At 52.6% G+C, this 15,568-nt stretch overlaps 2 protein-coding genes across 2 annotated transcripts; both read right to left on the reverse strand.

Annotated features, from left to right (window-relative positions):
- Positions 1–3,496: 3,496 nt before the first annotated feature.
- On the reverse strand, positions 3,497–5,779 carry LOC126496904 (serine protease 29-like). Its single transcript, XM_050134580.1, has 6 exons — positions 5,675–5,779; positions 5,490–5,550; positions 5,158–5,338; positions 4,781–5,046; positions 3,955–4,121; positions 3,497–3,874 (listed from the first exon to the last, which is right to left on the reverse strand). Exons 1-6 carry the CDS (start codon positions 5,708–5,710, stop codon positions 3,710–3,712), a joined length of 876 nt encoding a protein of 291 aa, XP_049990537.1. The 5' UTR covers positions 5,711–5,779; the 3' UTR covers positions 3,497–3,709.
- Positions 5,780–12,769: 6,990 nt separating this feature from the next.
- LOC126496905 (serine protease 29-like) lies at positions 12,770–14,902 on the reverse strand. Its single transcript, XM_050134595.1, has 6 exons — positions 14,853–14,902; positions 14,588–14,648; positions 14,253–14,433; positions 13,876–14,141; positions 13,170–13,336; positions 12,770–13,089 (listed from the first exon to the last, which is right to left on the reverse strand). Exons 1-6 carry the CDS (start codon positions 14,853–14,855, stop codon positions 12,925–12,927), a joined length of 843 nt encoding a protein of 280 aa, XP_049990552.1. The 5' UTR covers positions 14,856–14,902; the 3' UTR covers positions 12,770–12,924.
- Between the last annotated feature and the right edge of the window lie 666 nt (positions 14,903–15,568).

Below are 15,568 nucleotides of genomic sequence, written 5' to 3' on the forward strand. Positions count from 1 at the left end.
TATACAGCAGGATTGGGGGGGGGCATCAGTAGACCTCACCTCCTCCTTCACCCCACCTTAGAGCAGATACAAGGCCTAGGGCCAGTCGGAGTGGTCTTGTCCCCACAATAGACAGACTCCATGGTTTTCTGGACCAAACTGAGAAACGACTGGCTACTTCAGAATCTTTGACTCCCTTCTGCTCCTCTCACTTGTTCTCTTTACCTCCATCCTCCCGTTCTGCGCAGCGAAACCCGTTCCCCATAGAACGTTTAAATGTTTAAAAGCCTTTGATTCGAAACATACATTATGTAGAACTCAGGAAGCAATTAAAAACACAAAATAAAAAAACATTTGCACATTCACCAAAAAAGGATATGCAAATAGAAAATATGGACATGTGGTGAAATGTACACTGTTAGCCCCGACAAAAATGCAAATTAGAAGCAGGGAGAAGAGAGCTGGAAGGGGGGCACAGTTGGCTTGGAGGGGGCACAGTTGGTAGAGGGCTCGTCTAATGTGCGGGAGGCCCTGTGCTGGACTCCCCAGTCCAGATCACTGATGCAGTAATGGTGATTTTCAACTCGACAGGCCGGCCTGAGAGAAGGGCTTCTGGACATCCAGTGGAGAATTACCTTGTTACACTGGTTTAGGTGGGAAGGCCTATCGACTGTCAGAGGCACGGCTCTCTGGCTGGGCTCCTGGACTATAGAAATGCAGGAGAGCTGCGCAGCCTGCATTCGTTGCTCTGCCCCTGGGCTGGCGCTATCACCTGATTATTGCTTGCCTCAGGCCCCTACCTCCATGCCTTCCCCACAGCGATGGAGCGGACCTTGAACTGGGGACCAGAACAAACACTTCCACCCTTAAGTTGCTCTGTTAAGGTGTTTTTTATCAAAACAACAGTGAAAATGAAGCTAAGACATCTGGTGTGGCGGTGTGAACATGCAATCCTAGCTCTTAGAAAATGAAAGCAGAAGATTTAGGGGTTCAAGGCCAACCTGGGCTTCATGAGGCTCTGTCCCCAAAAAAGGAAAGGACACAGAGCTAGCCATGATGACTCAGTGTTTGTAAGCCTAGCACTCTGTAGCCTGAAGTAGGAGAGTCACTGCGAGTTTGAAGCTGTCCTGGTATACGGAAAGAAACCCTGTCACAGGTGAAACCTGGGAAGACACTCTGAATGACCCCCAGAATTCCTGAAGCCAAAGAGATGGTGGATACCGAGAACTGAGAACCCCAGCCCTGGCCACAGCCAACAGGATGTGATCACGGCTCCGGACTTGGGAGCTTTGGATCCTTTAAACATTCTGTGTGCGTCCACAGTCACAGTTGGTGCTCCTCCAAGAGAAACATGTGTTCACACAAAACACAAACTGCTAAAGCAGCGTTACTCCCAAGAACCGTCCTTGGAAACAGCCCAAACGTCCATCAACCTGTACCCAGACGAGTAAATCCTGCGGATTCCTTCCGCGTACTGTCCAAGCTGCAAGGGAAGAGCCGGGACACTTGTGTCACATGCGTGTGCTCAGAAGCAGTAAGCAGGGAAGACCGGAGCCTGGAGGCACAGATCTGCCTTCCCAGCCACAGGGGAAACTAGTGGTAGAGTGTCCACCCAACACATGCAAGGCCCGAGAACAGACAGTGGATTGAGTCCTCCTGGGCAGGCCTAAGGGCCTCTGCAGGCTGAGGAAGGTGGTCACTCCCTAGAAAGCAATCTGGCCTCCTGCCCATCAGGAGCACCAGAGTGTATGTCAGGCCAAACTCAATAGGTTGATAGGATCCACTTCCATCGAGGTCCTGAGGGCTGTGCAGTATGTCTGCGTTACTAAGCTCCTAGCCTGTAAGGTCCCATAAGACCATAGGAAGAGGGAGGGTGCTGGGAGTCTAGCAATGCATGGTGTGTACCACACCCTATTGTCAGGTAGAAAGGTCCCAGGTCCCAAACCCTGCCTCCCACCACTGCCCTCACACATTCCATCCCAGACCCAGCGCTGTCAGAGTGCATGCCGGGCCATTCGCCTTCGTTCTGCCAGCAACCCGTAAAAGAGTAAATAAAAGCCAATAAAAAGAGTGGGCACCCTCCCACCAGGGCTTTGGCATGGGAATTTGAGGCCAGCCCGGGCCACGTAGATCTCCCTTCTCCAAAAGAAATAAAACTGAAAGACAAAACGACCCTGGAAGGAGTGGGGAAGGCTGTTCTCTCTCTGCGGAGCACAAACAGGCTTGGGTTTCTGCCTGATGGCCAGGTCCCTTGCATACCTGACAGGCACCCCAAACTACAGTGGCCGCCTCACACCCTGCAGCACCACCCGGAGGCTCTCTGGTGCACAGCAAGGAGTGTTTTCCAAGGATTTACTCTGCAGCCCATGGTAGCTTGTCCAGTTCGCGGCTTTCAGCAAATGCGGGCCGCCTTTCCTTCTCTTGTTCTCTCCTTAGAGCCATGTCCAAGTCACACATGGCAGAGACAGATGTGCACGGGTGGCAGGGCTCACCTCCCCTTCACCTCCCTCAGTCCCAGGCGTGCAGGTCCTGAGTGTGGGACAGAGAAGCTGCAGTGACCCCGGGGAGGGTCTCCGCTAGAGAACTGGGAGCTGGTGCAGAGGTAGACACAGGTGGCTGTTTGCTGATATTCGGGGCCCACAGCTGGCCACAGAACTGGCTGGTTCCCAGTCACCTTTGAGCACAGCCCACCCCTACCACCCTCCTCAGTAAGATACCGAAAGGTGTATGTGGTAGGGGCGAGACCACCCTTGCAAGCCCCCCTCTTTCTCATCTCTCAGGTGAACTCTGACGGGTCCCTTCTCACGCCATGCAGCCTTCATTCATCTCTCTTAGTCTTGGATTAATCCCAACCAGGCTATGACCCTGTCTCCTATGTACCACAGACCTGACACCCAGCTCACTGCCCCATGCCTGTGGGCATCCTCCTTGGGACGCTCAGAATCTGCTCTAGATGAGACTAGTTGCGCCAGCCCCATCCTGGCTTGTTGACCCCTCATTAGGCCGCTCAGACACCTGTTGGCTGGACCTGGGGCTCTGGCGGAAGGGTGCTGAGGCCAGGGCTTACTTCCTAGCTCCATCTTCCTCAGGTGACCGTGTCCATACGGTCTGAGTACCTGAATCTACAGAGTCCCAGCATAGAATGAACGTGGGGATGAAGGATGAGGACTTCCTGTGAGTCCCCTGATCCCAGGGACATTGTGCCACTGGTGATGGCTGAAGTCTTTTATCGGGCTGAAGATCTCCCCCGGCCCCAAACTCTTTGTGCACAGTGTAACCATCCATTCTTGGGATGCCAAGATATTGAGGCCCAACAGTGACTGTCTAGCTACCCGGCCAGGACAAGGACACAGCACAAACAGGTTTAGCAGCGTGGGCAGATGATTCTGTCAACATATAGTAAACAACATCTGTAGGCCTCTTTTCCAAAGAAGAGGAGATGCAAACTCACACAAAATCCTGAGCTTAAATGTGCGCAGAACCTTTATTAAGACTAGCCAAAAGTTCAATAGCTACATGCCTAGCAAATCCCACTCCTCTCTCCCTCGAGCTGAGAGCACCCACTCCAGCCGGCCATCCTCCATGCTTTCTTCCCTGGGTCAGGGATGTCCAGATTCCCAGAAGGCCAGGGGACTGGACAGGTTCAGGAGACCACACAAAGGCTGAAGCAGTGAATTCTGGGAGAGTTAGCCAACTCATCTGTTGATCAGTAGGAGGCCGGCAGCTGAGCTCAGGGGAACAACTTCATCTGACCAGTGATCCAGGGCAGGAAGGACTGCACACGGGCATAGACCCCAGGGATGTCTCTCAGGGCACAGCCGTAGCTCCAGCTCACCACTCCCACCAAGTTCCAGGAGCCTGCCACTCTGCACACCAGGGGGCCACCTGAGTCACCCTAGAAGAGGAAGAAGCCTCAGTAAGTACTGACCTTGGAGTGGGGATGGGAACAGGAAGGGGGAGGTTGATGAGACTCACATAGCAGGCCCCACGGCCTTCGCTGCCAGCACACAGCATATCATCCTGGATGAATTTATAGTCATGGTTCCAGTGCCTGGTGGCATTGTGGTATAGCTGCTCACAGACGGCATTGTCCACTATCTTCACCCGAACCTGCTGCAGGCGGTAGGGAGGTGGCAGTGATGCTGGGGGAGAGAGGAAGCCAGGCTGGTGGTGCATACCTCCTACCTGTTCACTACCCTGCCTTTCCTCCTGGGAGCTGAGAATAGCTCTATCCCTACCCAAATCCATCCCTGGAACAGTGTGTGTGGGAGACACCAATCTGCGAGATCCATGTCCAACTCTAATACCTAGGAGGCTAAAGATGGATTCTGTCTGCTTATAGGGGCTGGCAAGATGGCTCAGCAGGTAGAGTGCTTGCTGTCAATTCTGAAGACCTGAGTTCAAGCCCAGGGACTCAGAAGGAGAAAACATTCCTGCAAGATGAGTGCCGTGACACACATGTCCCCCAAATAGATACAAAAATAATGCAACAAAAATCTGTCTGCCTACAGTTCAAGGACCAAAGAGTATTCCCAAGAAGAGGGAGAATGGGGGACAGGAAGGAGGAGGGACTTTCCCCCTCAGAGTCTTGGGTTCTGGGCCCAGCCATACCATTGGCCTCAGGTGCAGAGCTCTGATGAACATCTAAAGTGTCTGGCGGAAACATCCTGAGGCACTCTGTATTCGTCAGTACCTCCCTTTTCCCTCCTGCATCCTGCTCCCTAGGACCCCAGTGCCACCCACCCGGGATCCTCAGATGGCAAGTGTGTTCCCACAGCCCAAACCTTTCCTTGATACATACCGAACATGTGGGCCATGCCCCAGCCAGTCACCCAGCATGGGTACCTCGAGTTGACCTCGAGAGACCCAGAGGTCAGTTTGACAGGCTTGATGTTGGCAGAGCAGTCCAGGGGTTTCTCCAGCCGGAGCAGAGCTACATCTGAACCCAGGCCAACATTGACATAGTCCTGGTGCATGATGACCTGGCTCACTCTCAGCAGCTCCTTGCCCCCATAGAGGTAGACATCCCCAGCATGGATCCGGAAGGATGAGGGGTCAGCATCTCTCCTGAGGGCAGAAAGAAGCTGTGACGACATATTCTAGTACGGTGGGGGCGTTGGCCCCGCCCTTCCGATTTACCCCTCATCCTACCCAGCACTGGATGACAAAGGAACTCACTTGCGAATGCAGTGGGCAGCAGTCAGCACCCACTGTGGGTGAATGATGGAGCCCCCACAGATGTGCATCCAGGAGGCCGCGTGGTAGTTGTAGATCCTTAGGCTGACCTGCCATGGCCACTTCCCCTGTGGGGCGTTGTTACCCCCCACAATGCCCACCAGGACATCCTCAGACACAGGCTCTGCAAGCAACAAGTAGAATGTCAGGAGACCAGTGCCCAACCTACCACCTACACTAGGACAGAGCAGATCACACGTGTGTCTCCAGCACTCTGGGGACTAGGCTTTATGTAGCCAGTGTAGAAAGAATGAGTTGCATGGGTTAGAACTCACCTGGGGTTCCAGCAGCGGTACACCCAACAAAGAGGAGGATCAGACACAGCAGGGGCCACATCTGTAGAGAGACAGAGAGAGTACGTGAATGGGGTGGCTTCCATCAGGCTGGAGAGAACTGGAGCCCCTGCATGGATCTGGGAGAAGACAGAAGCATGGAAGGGCATGGAGGAAGCCAGGCTTGCCTGTGATGGAGGAGACTGGAACCCAGAGATGAGCATCTGGGAGGGAGGAGGCTGACGCCCTTACTATGCCAAGTCTCGGGAGCTCCCTCCTGCCAAGGCTTCTCGGCCCCTTTATTCTCAAGCCCCAGGAAGTGGGCAGAAGCGTTGGTCAGACCTCTGCTCCAAGGAGGGGCTGAAAGGAAGTGGCCTTTAACCTCAGGCAGGGACTGTTGGGAACTATGTCCTTCCCTGGGTCCAGGCACCCAGAATAACAGTCATAAGGGTGTCACCGTCTGCTCAAAGCAACACAGTGGGGAAGTTTGGAGGAGGAGTGCCTACTTCACCCCAACTTGCAACATGAGGGTCCAGGGAAGATAACCCTCTTCAGCTGTGTAGGTGACACTCAGACCCGGGTTAACCAGCATCCCCATGCCAAGTGCGTTTAATCATGCTATCAATATTACAGGGAAGTTTCTGCCCAAGGCTCTCCCTGGGCCTACAGTGTCTAGAACACAGGTCCCAAATACACTTCACAAAAACTGCCCTGAATGGCTGAGAACCTTGCCACCAAGAACACTAATAGGCAGAGTTTACAGCATGGAACCCAGGACCCATTCTCTGTAGCAGTTGTGGGAGTGTGAAGCCCAAAGATCCCAAAGCAGTGTAGGAGCCAGCAGCTCGCACACTCCACATCCTTGCCAACAGCAGCTCTGTCTTGAGTTTCTCCTCCACAAATCTTAGCATCAGACATGCCCTGGAACCACCATGGGCTCTGGCAGAGCTCTCTTCCAATTTGTGACAGGTAATTCTGTGTGTGAGGGAGATGTGGGCCAGTCTCATGTAGTCTAAGATGGCCTCGGGCTCAGTATGTAGCCTAGGATAACCTTGAACTTCTGATTCTCCTGCCTTTACCTCTCTATCTCCCAAATACTGGGATTACAGTTGTGTGCCAACCATGCCTGGTTTTATGCATTGCTGGGACATTTTAGGCAAGTAATCTACCCATTTCCAGCCTCTGGCAGTTCTTTCCTTCTGGAGGCAGGGAGGGGACGGTGAGACAGGGTTTCTCTGTGTAGCCCTGGCTGTCCTGGAACTCGCTCTGTAGACCAGGCTGGCTTCAAATTCAAAGACCCGCATACCTCTGCCTCCTGAGTGCTGCGATTAAAGGTGTGCGCCACTACAGCCTGGCCCTCTGCAGAGCAGTTCTTTTACCTACAAAGTTCCTAGCTTTGGAACACTGGGGACAGTTCAAGGCTCCATGTGGGAACCTAAGGGGCTTATCTCCCATACTCAGGGTCAGATTCCTAGGCTTGCCATGGTTCTGTCCCTTCACTCACACTACCCAGAAGAATGAGGCTCCTTTGTGGGCTCACCAGCCCCATGGGAACCTCCTCTTTTTCAGCCACCATGATGCCATCTTTCAGAAAGGGTCCCATCAGTCACTGGAAACATGTTCCTGCTCTTTTCCCAAGGTGTCGCAGAAAGCAATGACCATCCCTGCTCAGAACTTGAGGTGTCCAATCTCTGAGAAAGTGGCTTTAGGTTTCAGGTAGGACTGGTGGAATAGCACACCCTGTTGTTCCAGGATGGCTCTCTGGGGAGTATGGAGGAAGCAAGGGAGATGCATATCTGACATAGGTCCTCATACAGTGAGATCAAGTCCTGAGTGCTTGGACTAAGTGTACAGAGCCCGTGTATAGGGACATGCATAGTGTGAGTCCAGCGGCCCCAGAATGGGTCAGGGTACTTTGGGAGAATCATGTAAGCCTAGCATCAGGTCATAGAGTGCTTGGCCCTGGGACCCTTGCACTAGCAAGGAAGCAAGGGGGGACTGTGAGGTGGGAATCACAGCCTGAAAGGAAGTCTAGCTGTGGTGTAGCCTCCAAACCTGCGTGGACCATCAAGACTGGAAACAGCTAGCCAGATGTGGTGGCACACACCTTTTATCCCAACAGAAAGAGAGAACATGTGGATCTCTGAGTTTAAGGCCAGTCTGTCTAAATCATGAGCTCCAGGCTAGTCAAGGCTACACAGTGGGACCTTGTCTCAAACAACAAAACAAAGTAAGACTGGGAATGGCAAAAGAGGGAGAAGTAGGTTCTCCTAGAAAAGAGATGCTTGTTTTTGCAGTTGCATGGGAGTACAGACAGCAGGTGAGTTCAGGGCTGGCCCCTTTACATCTTCCAAGAAGCCTAGCAAAACCTGGGGAGTGACCCACGAGATCACTCAAGGGAAACCATTTCCTGCTTCCTGTGGCTGTTGCAAGCCCAGGGTGCCTTATCTGGGTAAGATCACCTGAGGCCCCCAATGAGTGATCCTGCTTTTGCTGTTAGGCAACAAGACCAGGAGACAGGATACCTGGCCGCCCTGATAGAGACGGGACCAGGCCACCATGAACGAGCACATCCAGCGATAGGATCAGAGAGAACTAGAGAGCCCAGGATCTGGGTCAGGTAGCCGTTAGCTCAGGAGCCACAACCTAACCGGTGAGAGGTCCTGTCCAAGTTCTGGGTTCAGGGATGCCATTAGGTGAAGGATGTGGTTGCTCAGAGCTGGTGTTGCAAGAGGCGCTGGGCCATCATTGTCTTGGAGTAAAATGGACTGGAGTTGTCAGGACACTTAAACTATAGCTGATCAGAGGCTCAGGCAAGGTTTTCCAATGTCCCCAAATATATCCCAGCCTGTGCTCAAGGGGAACATGGATTATTGTTGAGCCAGCTCCTGGGTTAGGGACAGTACTTTTGCAAGACCCCAAAAGTCCTCCTCTTGAGTTCTGGGTGATCCAGGAAGAAATATACATTGTTCACATGATTAGATTTTGTTACAGGAGGGCCTCCTTGTTAGTCCCAGCTGCCTGGCTAGCTAAGACCCAAAATAAGCAGACAGAAACTGTATTAATTAAATCACTACTTGGCCCATTAGCTCTTGTTTCTTACTGGCTAACTCTGAAATATTAATTTAACCCATTTCTATTCATCTGTGTATCACCACGAGGCTGTGGCCTACCAGCAAAGTCTCAGCACATCTATCTCGGGCAGCGGATCCATAGCGTCTCCCTCTCCGCCTTTGTTCTCCCAGCATTCAGTCCAGTTTTCCCGGCCTACCTAAGTTCTGCCCCATCAACAGGCCAAGGCAGTTTCTTTACTCACTAATGGTAATCACAGCACACAGAGGGGAAGAGGGGACTCCCACATCAATATTTGCTCAGTCACATGGCCGGTTCCCAGCATTCTCAGGTTGACGTTGAGGGAGCAGAAACAATTTCAGTCACTGGTGAGGGAGCCCTGGCTGTGAAGCAGCATGTCAGGATACCCCTGACTAGTATTGGAGGCTGCCTTAATGGATGTTCAGTCTGAGCCTTGAACAGATGGGACGTTAGCCTGGGAGTCGGGAACAGAGCAGAATGTCCCTGGAATTGAGATGAGCTAGCGTTAGGGAAAAGCCTGGGGTCTTGACAGCTCTACCTCACAAAGCTTGTCTCAATGTACTGACTTGTCTTCAGTGCCCAGGGCCACACTTGCCCTGTTCTCTTCTCATGGCATCAGGCTCAGAGGTGAGCAGGGGGGAAAGGTCCAGGGTTGACACTCTCAGCGCTTGGTCCTCAGCCTGTGTTTTCTGAGTTGTGTGGCCTTAGGGAAACCATTATCTCCTCCGCTCCTAATCTGGAGTACAGGGACAATCTCCCCTGCCTTGGGAGGAAAGAGCTGTGCCCAGTGAGTGTGACACAGGAGTGTCCCCAGGTAATGTCCCGGGAGATATTATTGGTCATTGTTTTTTTGAAAACGGGTTTACCAAGAACATTCCAGAAAGAGTTCTGACACTAATAGAATCCTAAAAGGTTTACTTACTTACGCCGAGATTTCACTAGAGACCAGCCAGCTGTGTGTTCACAGAAGCACCTGTCAAAGGCATCAGGACACAGTGGGCTCGGCCCTGAGAAAGGCCAGGCTTGGCTGAAACATCTCTGTGCAGACTGCAGCAACATTCAATTATGATTTTCTCCATTTAATTTTCTTGTCTTTTACATTTAATTGTCTCATCTTTTAGAGAGCATTTTGCTTTTTAAAAAAGCAGCGATGTCAGACCGTGGCCATAACTCAGTGCCAGAGTCCTTGTCAGCCCAAGACTCTGGCTTTAACCCCCAGCACTGTAACAAAAGAACAAAAACAAACAAACAAACAAACAAAAAACACCAAATCAACAATGTTCATTAATGAAAACTCATCTGCTTCCCTGTAGATAAGGATAGGGCTGGAGCCATTTGTGAGAAAGGACGGGTGTGAACCAACTCCAGCTCTCAGACTTCAAACCACCTAAGTGTGTGCCTCCCTAGACACTGGCATGCAGGCACCAACTACCCTCAGCCCCAGATGCCCCAGCAGAGGACATTACACCTAGGGCTTCCTGGGACATGTAGAAGAAGGCATGTCAGCCACTCAGCCTGGTGAGGGTGCCTCCACAGACCTGCTACCCTCATTTGCTGTGGATGACTGTCAGGACCTTGCAGGGGGAAGCTACAATATCATCATCAGTAAGGGATGTGGAGACGAAGCTAATTCCTAGGGGTAAGAGTGTGGCTACAGCAGGAATATCACCAGGGTATATTCTCTGGAAGTCGGTGCCATCCTATAAAGGAAGGTGAGGTGGAGTTCCTTCCCCACCCCTCCCGCCACCTTTAGAGTCTAGCAAGTGGGATCAACTTTCTGAGCCTCCAGGCAAAGGTTACTCAGTGGAAATTAGTGAGACGTATACTCTGTCCCAGGCGTCATGGTGGATTCTGAGGCACAAATCTGAGGGCAACCTGGCCTACACAGTGAGTTTCAGGCCAGCCAAGGCTATAAACATAGGAAGATCCTGTCTCAGAGCCAGGCATGATGCACCCTTTAATCCTAGTACTTGGGAGGCAGAGGCAGGCAGATCTGTGAGTTCAAGGCCAGCCTGGTCTACAAAGTGAGTTCCAGGACAGCCAGGACTACACAGAGAAACCCTGTCTCGGAAGAAGAAAAAAAAAAAAAAAAACAAATAAAAAGATCTTGTCTGGGGCTGGAGGCAGGTGTGATGATTCCCAGCAGGTACAAGAGCTACTAACCCTGACAACCTGAGCCCCATCCCTGAGACTCACATGGTAGGAGAAGGGAACTGATTCCTACAGCTGTCCTCTGATCTCCATATATGCACCCTTTCCCCCACACACAGACACACACACACGCATCCAGGCACACACACATGCACACATGCACAAAGCACAAACACATACACATACACATGCATGCATGCACACATGCACACACGCACACATACACGCTCACTTGTGACCACTAGCTTTTGGCCAGAGACTGAGGGAATATTTCTGTACCCTGATAAGTAGACTAGGGGCACTTACACTAACATGTTCTTCTGAAGAGCAGAAGGACACCTTTGGTATATTGACTGGCACCTAGAAGTGTTGACAAGTATTGGCTCTCCTGTTCTAGATCTTAACATCCTGTAAGCCACACAGAATGCTTCACAGCGGGCATGGGCATCCAGTACCACATGGAGCACAGCTGGGCACAGTGGACTCAAACAGCCCACTGACCACACTTCCCTAGCCCTGGCTCCCACCATGTCACCGGCAGAAAATAAAAGGTCATTAGGGTGGCACAGGAAGGGTCTCGAGCACAGGCTGTGGGGAATCTGACTGCTCCAGTCGGAGGAGCAGGTTCTATTGCCCCACCACCCTGAGGACCCCCTCCTTGCCCCCAGGAAGGAGGAGTTAGAAGAGAAAGAGCCGGGTCAACCCAACTCCAGCATCCTGGGAGCCATGGGATAGCCATAGTCAGAAGCTCCATGTTCTCCTGCCCTTTGCCATCTGACCCTGAAGCAATGTCACCCAAGTTGTGTGCTACAGAAAGCCTTTTCCTTCCACCCTCCCTGTCCTGGGGTGGTATTGGAAGCACAGGGCGGGTCTTGCTCTTGATGGGATGTGCTGGATAAATAGGGGCGTGTGTGTGTGTGTGTGTGTGTGTGTGTGTGTGTGTTTAGAGAGCATGTGGTACCTTTGAGGACAGCGGCACTGTCCAGATGCCTGTGGGAGCCATGGGAATCAGATGACTGCCGCTCCCCCTGGACAGTCCCCTCTCTCATTGCTCTGCTCAGCTACAGGCAGGAAAGTGAAGGAAACTATGCTAAGACACCTGCTTCCCTTCAGAAGAACAGAGGTCAAACCTGCCCTGCCTTGAGGCCCCTGCTTAGCCAGCTGGGAGCCCCACAGGACCCTACGATCTTCCCTGCGATCCTGATTGCCACTCCAGACTCAGCAGAACCCCCGTCAGAGCCTCTTCCATCCCCTCTCGACCCCTGACCCCTTAAGGTGAAGCTCATCAGAGTATAGCACTCATCGGGCCCCTCCCATCTCCTACAAGTCACAAAGGCCAGTGCAGCTCACTGCTATGCACCTGGCTGACCTCTGCAGATTACCAGCTCCTGGGTGGAGCCTCTGGACGAAGGGACATCCCTGTCTGAGTCTGAGGTTGACACTTCCCACCTTCCTTCTCCTGCTGTTTCTGGTGAATAGAGTTAGTCAGCCCCTCTCTGCCAACCCCCACCCACCATGTACCCAGGGTCAGAATCGCTCTGTGAGGGAGGCTAATTAGATAACTGCCACTGTGTGTAGTTCAAGGCAACAGCCCAAGCCACTCTAATCTTAGCCACACTGGATAACTGAGTCTACAGAGTGTTGGAGTAAAAAAAAACACAAATGAGGTACAGGAAGGACATCAGCATTGCAGTAGTCTCCTGGCCCTAGAGTGACGTTGCTAATGGTCAGAGAATCATTTGTCCCAAGGCTGGACACCTGGGATTGTCACCCTTCCTATCACTGCACAATGTTACCATATCCAGGTTCCAGGATGCTAGAAGGATGCTAGGTGCTTGAGAGACAAGAATCAGCCTGATAACCGTTCAGGGTGCCTGGGGAACATGTGCAGACTGCCCGAGCCCCGTGTCTGGTGACTTCAGCCCTTGCTTACTTGTCTAGAAAACCATTAAAACAGCATCTGTAGGTGTTTCCACTAGAGAAAAAACAGATTTGTATTCACACAAAAGCTCAAACGTGAATGTGCAACACATATTTATTAAAGAAGCCAGGAAATAGCGCCGTGTCCTTCAGTAGCTAGTGCTTAGCACACTGGGCACCAGTGCTCCAGAGCCTAAGCCCTGCACGGCCATCCGGGAATCGTAACGAAAGCTGAGCCGTCGTCAGCTGACCAGCATGAGGCCAGCAGCTGGTCTTAGGAGAACTTCTTTATCTGACCAGTGATCCAGGGCAGGAAGGACTGCACGCGGGCATAGACCCCAGGGATGTCTCTCTGGGCACAGCCGTAGCCCCAGCTCACCACTCCCACCAAGTTCCAGGAGCCTGCCACCCTGCAGACCAGGGGGCCACCTGAGTCACCCTGGGAGAAAAAGAAGTATTGATGGTTATTGGCTCTGACGTGGGAATGAGGACAGAGATGGGGAGGTGGATGGGACTCACATAGCAGGAGTCTCGGCCCTCACTGCCTGCGCATAACATGTCCTGTAGGATGATTCTCCGATCACGATTGCGGTGGCCGGAGGCTTTGTGGTAGAACTCCTCACAAAGGTCATTGTCCACTATCTTCACCTGCACCTGTTGCAGGCGGTAGGGAGGAGGCAGTGGTGCTGGGGAGAAGAGAGGTGGGACCAGTTGGTGCATAGATTCCTTTAGCCATCCCACGACCCTACTGCTCCACCTGGGGGTCGAGGGGAGGCCTCTCTCCAGTGTAGCTCCATCCCTGTCTAAGGCCTCTACAAGCGTCAGTCTCCTTTGTGGAAAAGAATGTGTGGATGCCAGCCTGAAGGGGCCATGTTCACCCATAACTGCTTGGACACATGGATTCGGTCCACTTGTCTGTCAAGGGCCAAACAAAAGGGTTTGTTTGCTGACATTTTCTCCAAAATACTTTATTATTAGTTGGAAAATAAGAACCAATCCTTCCATCTCAGAATCTTGATTTCTGGACCCAACTGTGTCATTGGCCTCAGATGCAGAGACTCCGACGGATATCAGGAGTAACTTGGAGGTGTAGCTAGATTAGTCCATGTTGGTCCGCAACTCTCTTTCCTCTTTGGGTCCTACTCCCAGGACCTTGGTACCACCCACAAGGAATCCTCAGATGGCAAGTTTGTTCCCACAGCTCACATCCTTCCCCAATACTTACCGTACGTGCTCACTGTACCCCAGCCAGTCACCCAGCACTCATCCTTCTCGTTGATCTCGAGAGACCCAGAGGTCAGTCTGACAGGCTTGATGTTGGTAGAGCAGTCCAGGGGGTTCTCCAGCCGGAGCAGGGCCACATCTGAACCCAAGCCAGCATCGACATAGTCCCGGTGCATGATGACCTGGCTCACTCTCAGCAGCTCCTTGCCCCCATAGAGGTAGACATCCCCAGCATGGATCCGGAAGGATGAGGGGTCAGCATCTCTCCTGAGGGCAGAAAGAAGCTGTGACGACATATTCTAGTATGGTGGGGGCGTTGGCCCCGCCCTTCCGATTTACCCCTCATCCTACCCAGCACTGGATGACAAAGGAACTCACTTGCGAATGCAGTGGGCAGCAGTCAGCACCCACTGTGGGTGAATGATGGAGCCCCCACAGATGTGCATCCAGGAGGCCGCGTGGTAGTTGTAGATCCTTAGGCTGACCTGCCATGGCCACTTCCCCTGTGGGGCGCTGCTACCCCCCACAATGCCCACCAGTACATCCTCAGACACAGGTTCTGCAAGCAACAAGTAGAATGTCAGGAGACCAGTGCCCAACCTACCACCTACACTAGGACAGAGCAGGTCATGCGCATGGTCTCCAGAGTCCTGGGGGACAGGGTTTCTTGGAAACTTTGTAGAATGGAAGAAGTGCTATGGATAAGGACTCACCTGGGGTTCCAGCAGCGGTACACCCAACGAAGAGGAGGGTCAGACACAGCAAGCTCCACATCTGTAGAGAGAAGCACAGGGGCCGGGAGTTGGAGGGGCCTGGAACTATTCTGGGTCAGGGTGGAGAGGACTTGAGCATGATTCTGGGCAAGAACAGGAGCATGGAGAGGTGTGGAGGGGACTGGGCTTGCCTAGGTTGGGATGGAGAGCATGGAAATCCAAAGTCAGTGAAGGTATCTGGGAAAGGAGAGGATGGTGCCCTTACCATGCCCGGTCTCCACAGCTTCCTCCTGCTTTGGCCTCTCAGCCCCTTTATCCTCAAGCCCCAGGAAGTGGGAAGGGGGCTTTGGCCCGGCCACTGCTTAGAGGAAGAGCTGGGAGGAAGTGGCATATGACCTCAGGAAGGATGGGAGGGGAGACCTGGAGTCCTTTGCTACCAGGGTTACATGGGTGTCACCACCTGTCTGCAGCAGCATCAACAGGAATGTTGGGAAGAGACAGAAGTGCCAGATATCCCGGATGCAGCTTGTGTCTTATGGGTGAGAGAATCCACCATCCATCTAGTTAACTCTGAGACTCCAGTGGAGCAGTGGAGCAACTCCCCCATGCTGGGAACACACAGCCATACCCAACACATGTCACAAAGAGCTCCAGGCCTAAGGGTCCTCTGCTAAGTGTGCACTGTCCAGCCACAGACAGTGCATCCTGCAGAAATTGCCCAGGGCATCCTGCAAGGGCCTCCTTGCTGCCTCAGTGAGCAACTGAGGTTTAAGAGCCCAGTGCTGGTCAGAGACACCCACAACCCAGGACTGTGGCTGCTGTGACTAACTTTGCTGTCAAATCCAAGAACAGATGTTGCCTGGAGCCCACAGTGGGCCAAGCCAAGCTCTCCTGTTTGTGGACCAATTAGACAACACTTGCCTGTAGCTCTGGCTACTGGAGTGTTTGGGTGGTTGAAGGGCCGAGACCCAAGGGATAAGC

This window comes from Alexandromys fortis, unplaced genomic scaffold (genome assembly GCF_014885135.2).
Source record: "Alexandromys fortis isolate MF-2015 unplaced genomic scaffold, M_Fortis_MF-2015_v1.1 scaffold_29, whole genome shotgun sequence".
Taxonomy (NCBI): domain Eukaryota; kingdom Metazoa; phylum Chordata; class Mammalia; order Rodentia; family Cricetidae; genus Alexandromys; species Alexandromys fortis.

Bases quoted from the DNA above. Each gene is read 5' to 3' on its own strand.
- LOC126496904 (XM_050134580.1), bottom strand. From the start codon at position 5,710: ATGCTCATCTCTGGGTTCCAGTCTCCTCCATCACAG. The intron at 5,339-5,489 runs GTGAGTTCTAAC...TGTTGCTTGCAG, and splicing joins TACCGCTGCTGGAACCCCAG to AGCCTGTGTCTGAGGATGTC. The intron at 3,875-3,954 runs GTGAGTCTCATC...TTCCTCTTCTAG, and splicing joins AAGGCCGTGGGGCCTGCTAT to GGTGACTCAGGTGGCCCCCT.
- LOC126496905 (XM_050134595.1), bottom strand. The intron at 14,142-14,252 runs GTGAGTTCCTTT...TTCTGCCCTCAG, and splicing joins GCTGCCCACTGCATTCGCAA to GAGAGATGCTGACCCCTCAT. The intron at 13,337-13,875 runs GTAAGTATTGGG...TCTTCTCCCCAG, and splicing joins GGGTACAGTGAGCACGTACG to CACCACTGCCTCCTCCCTAC.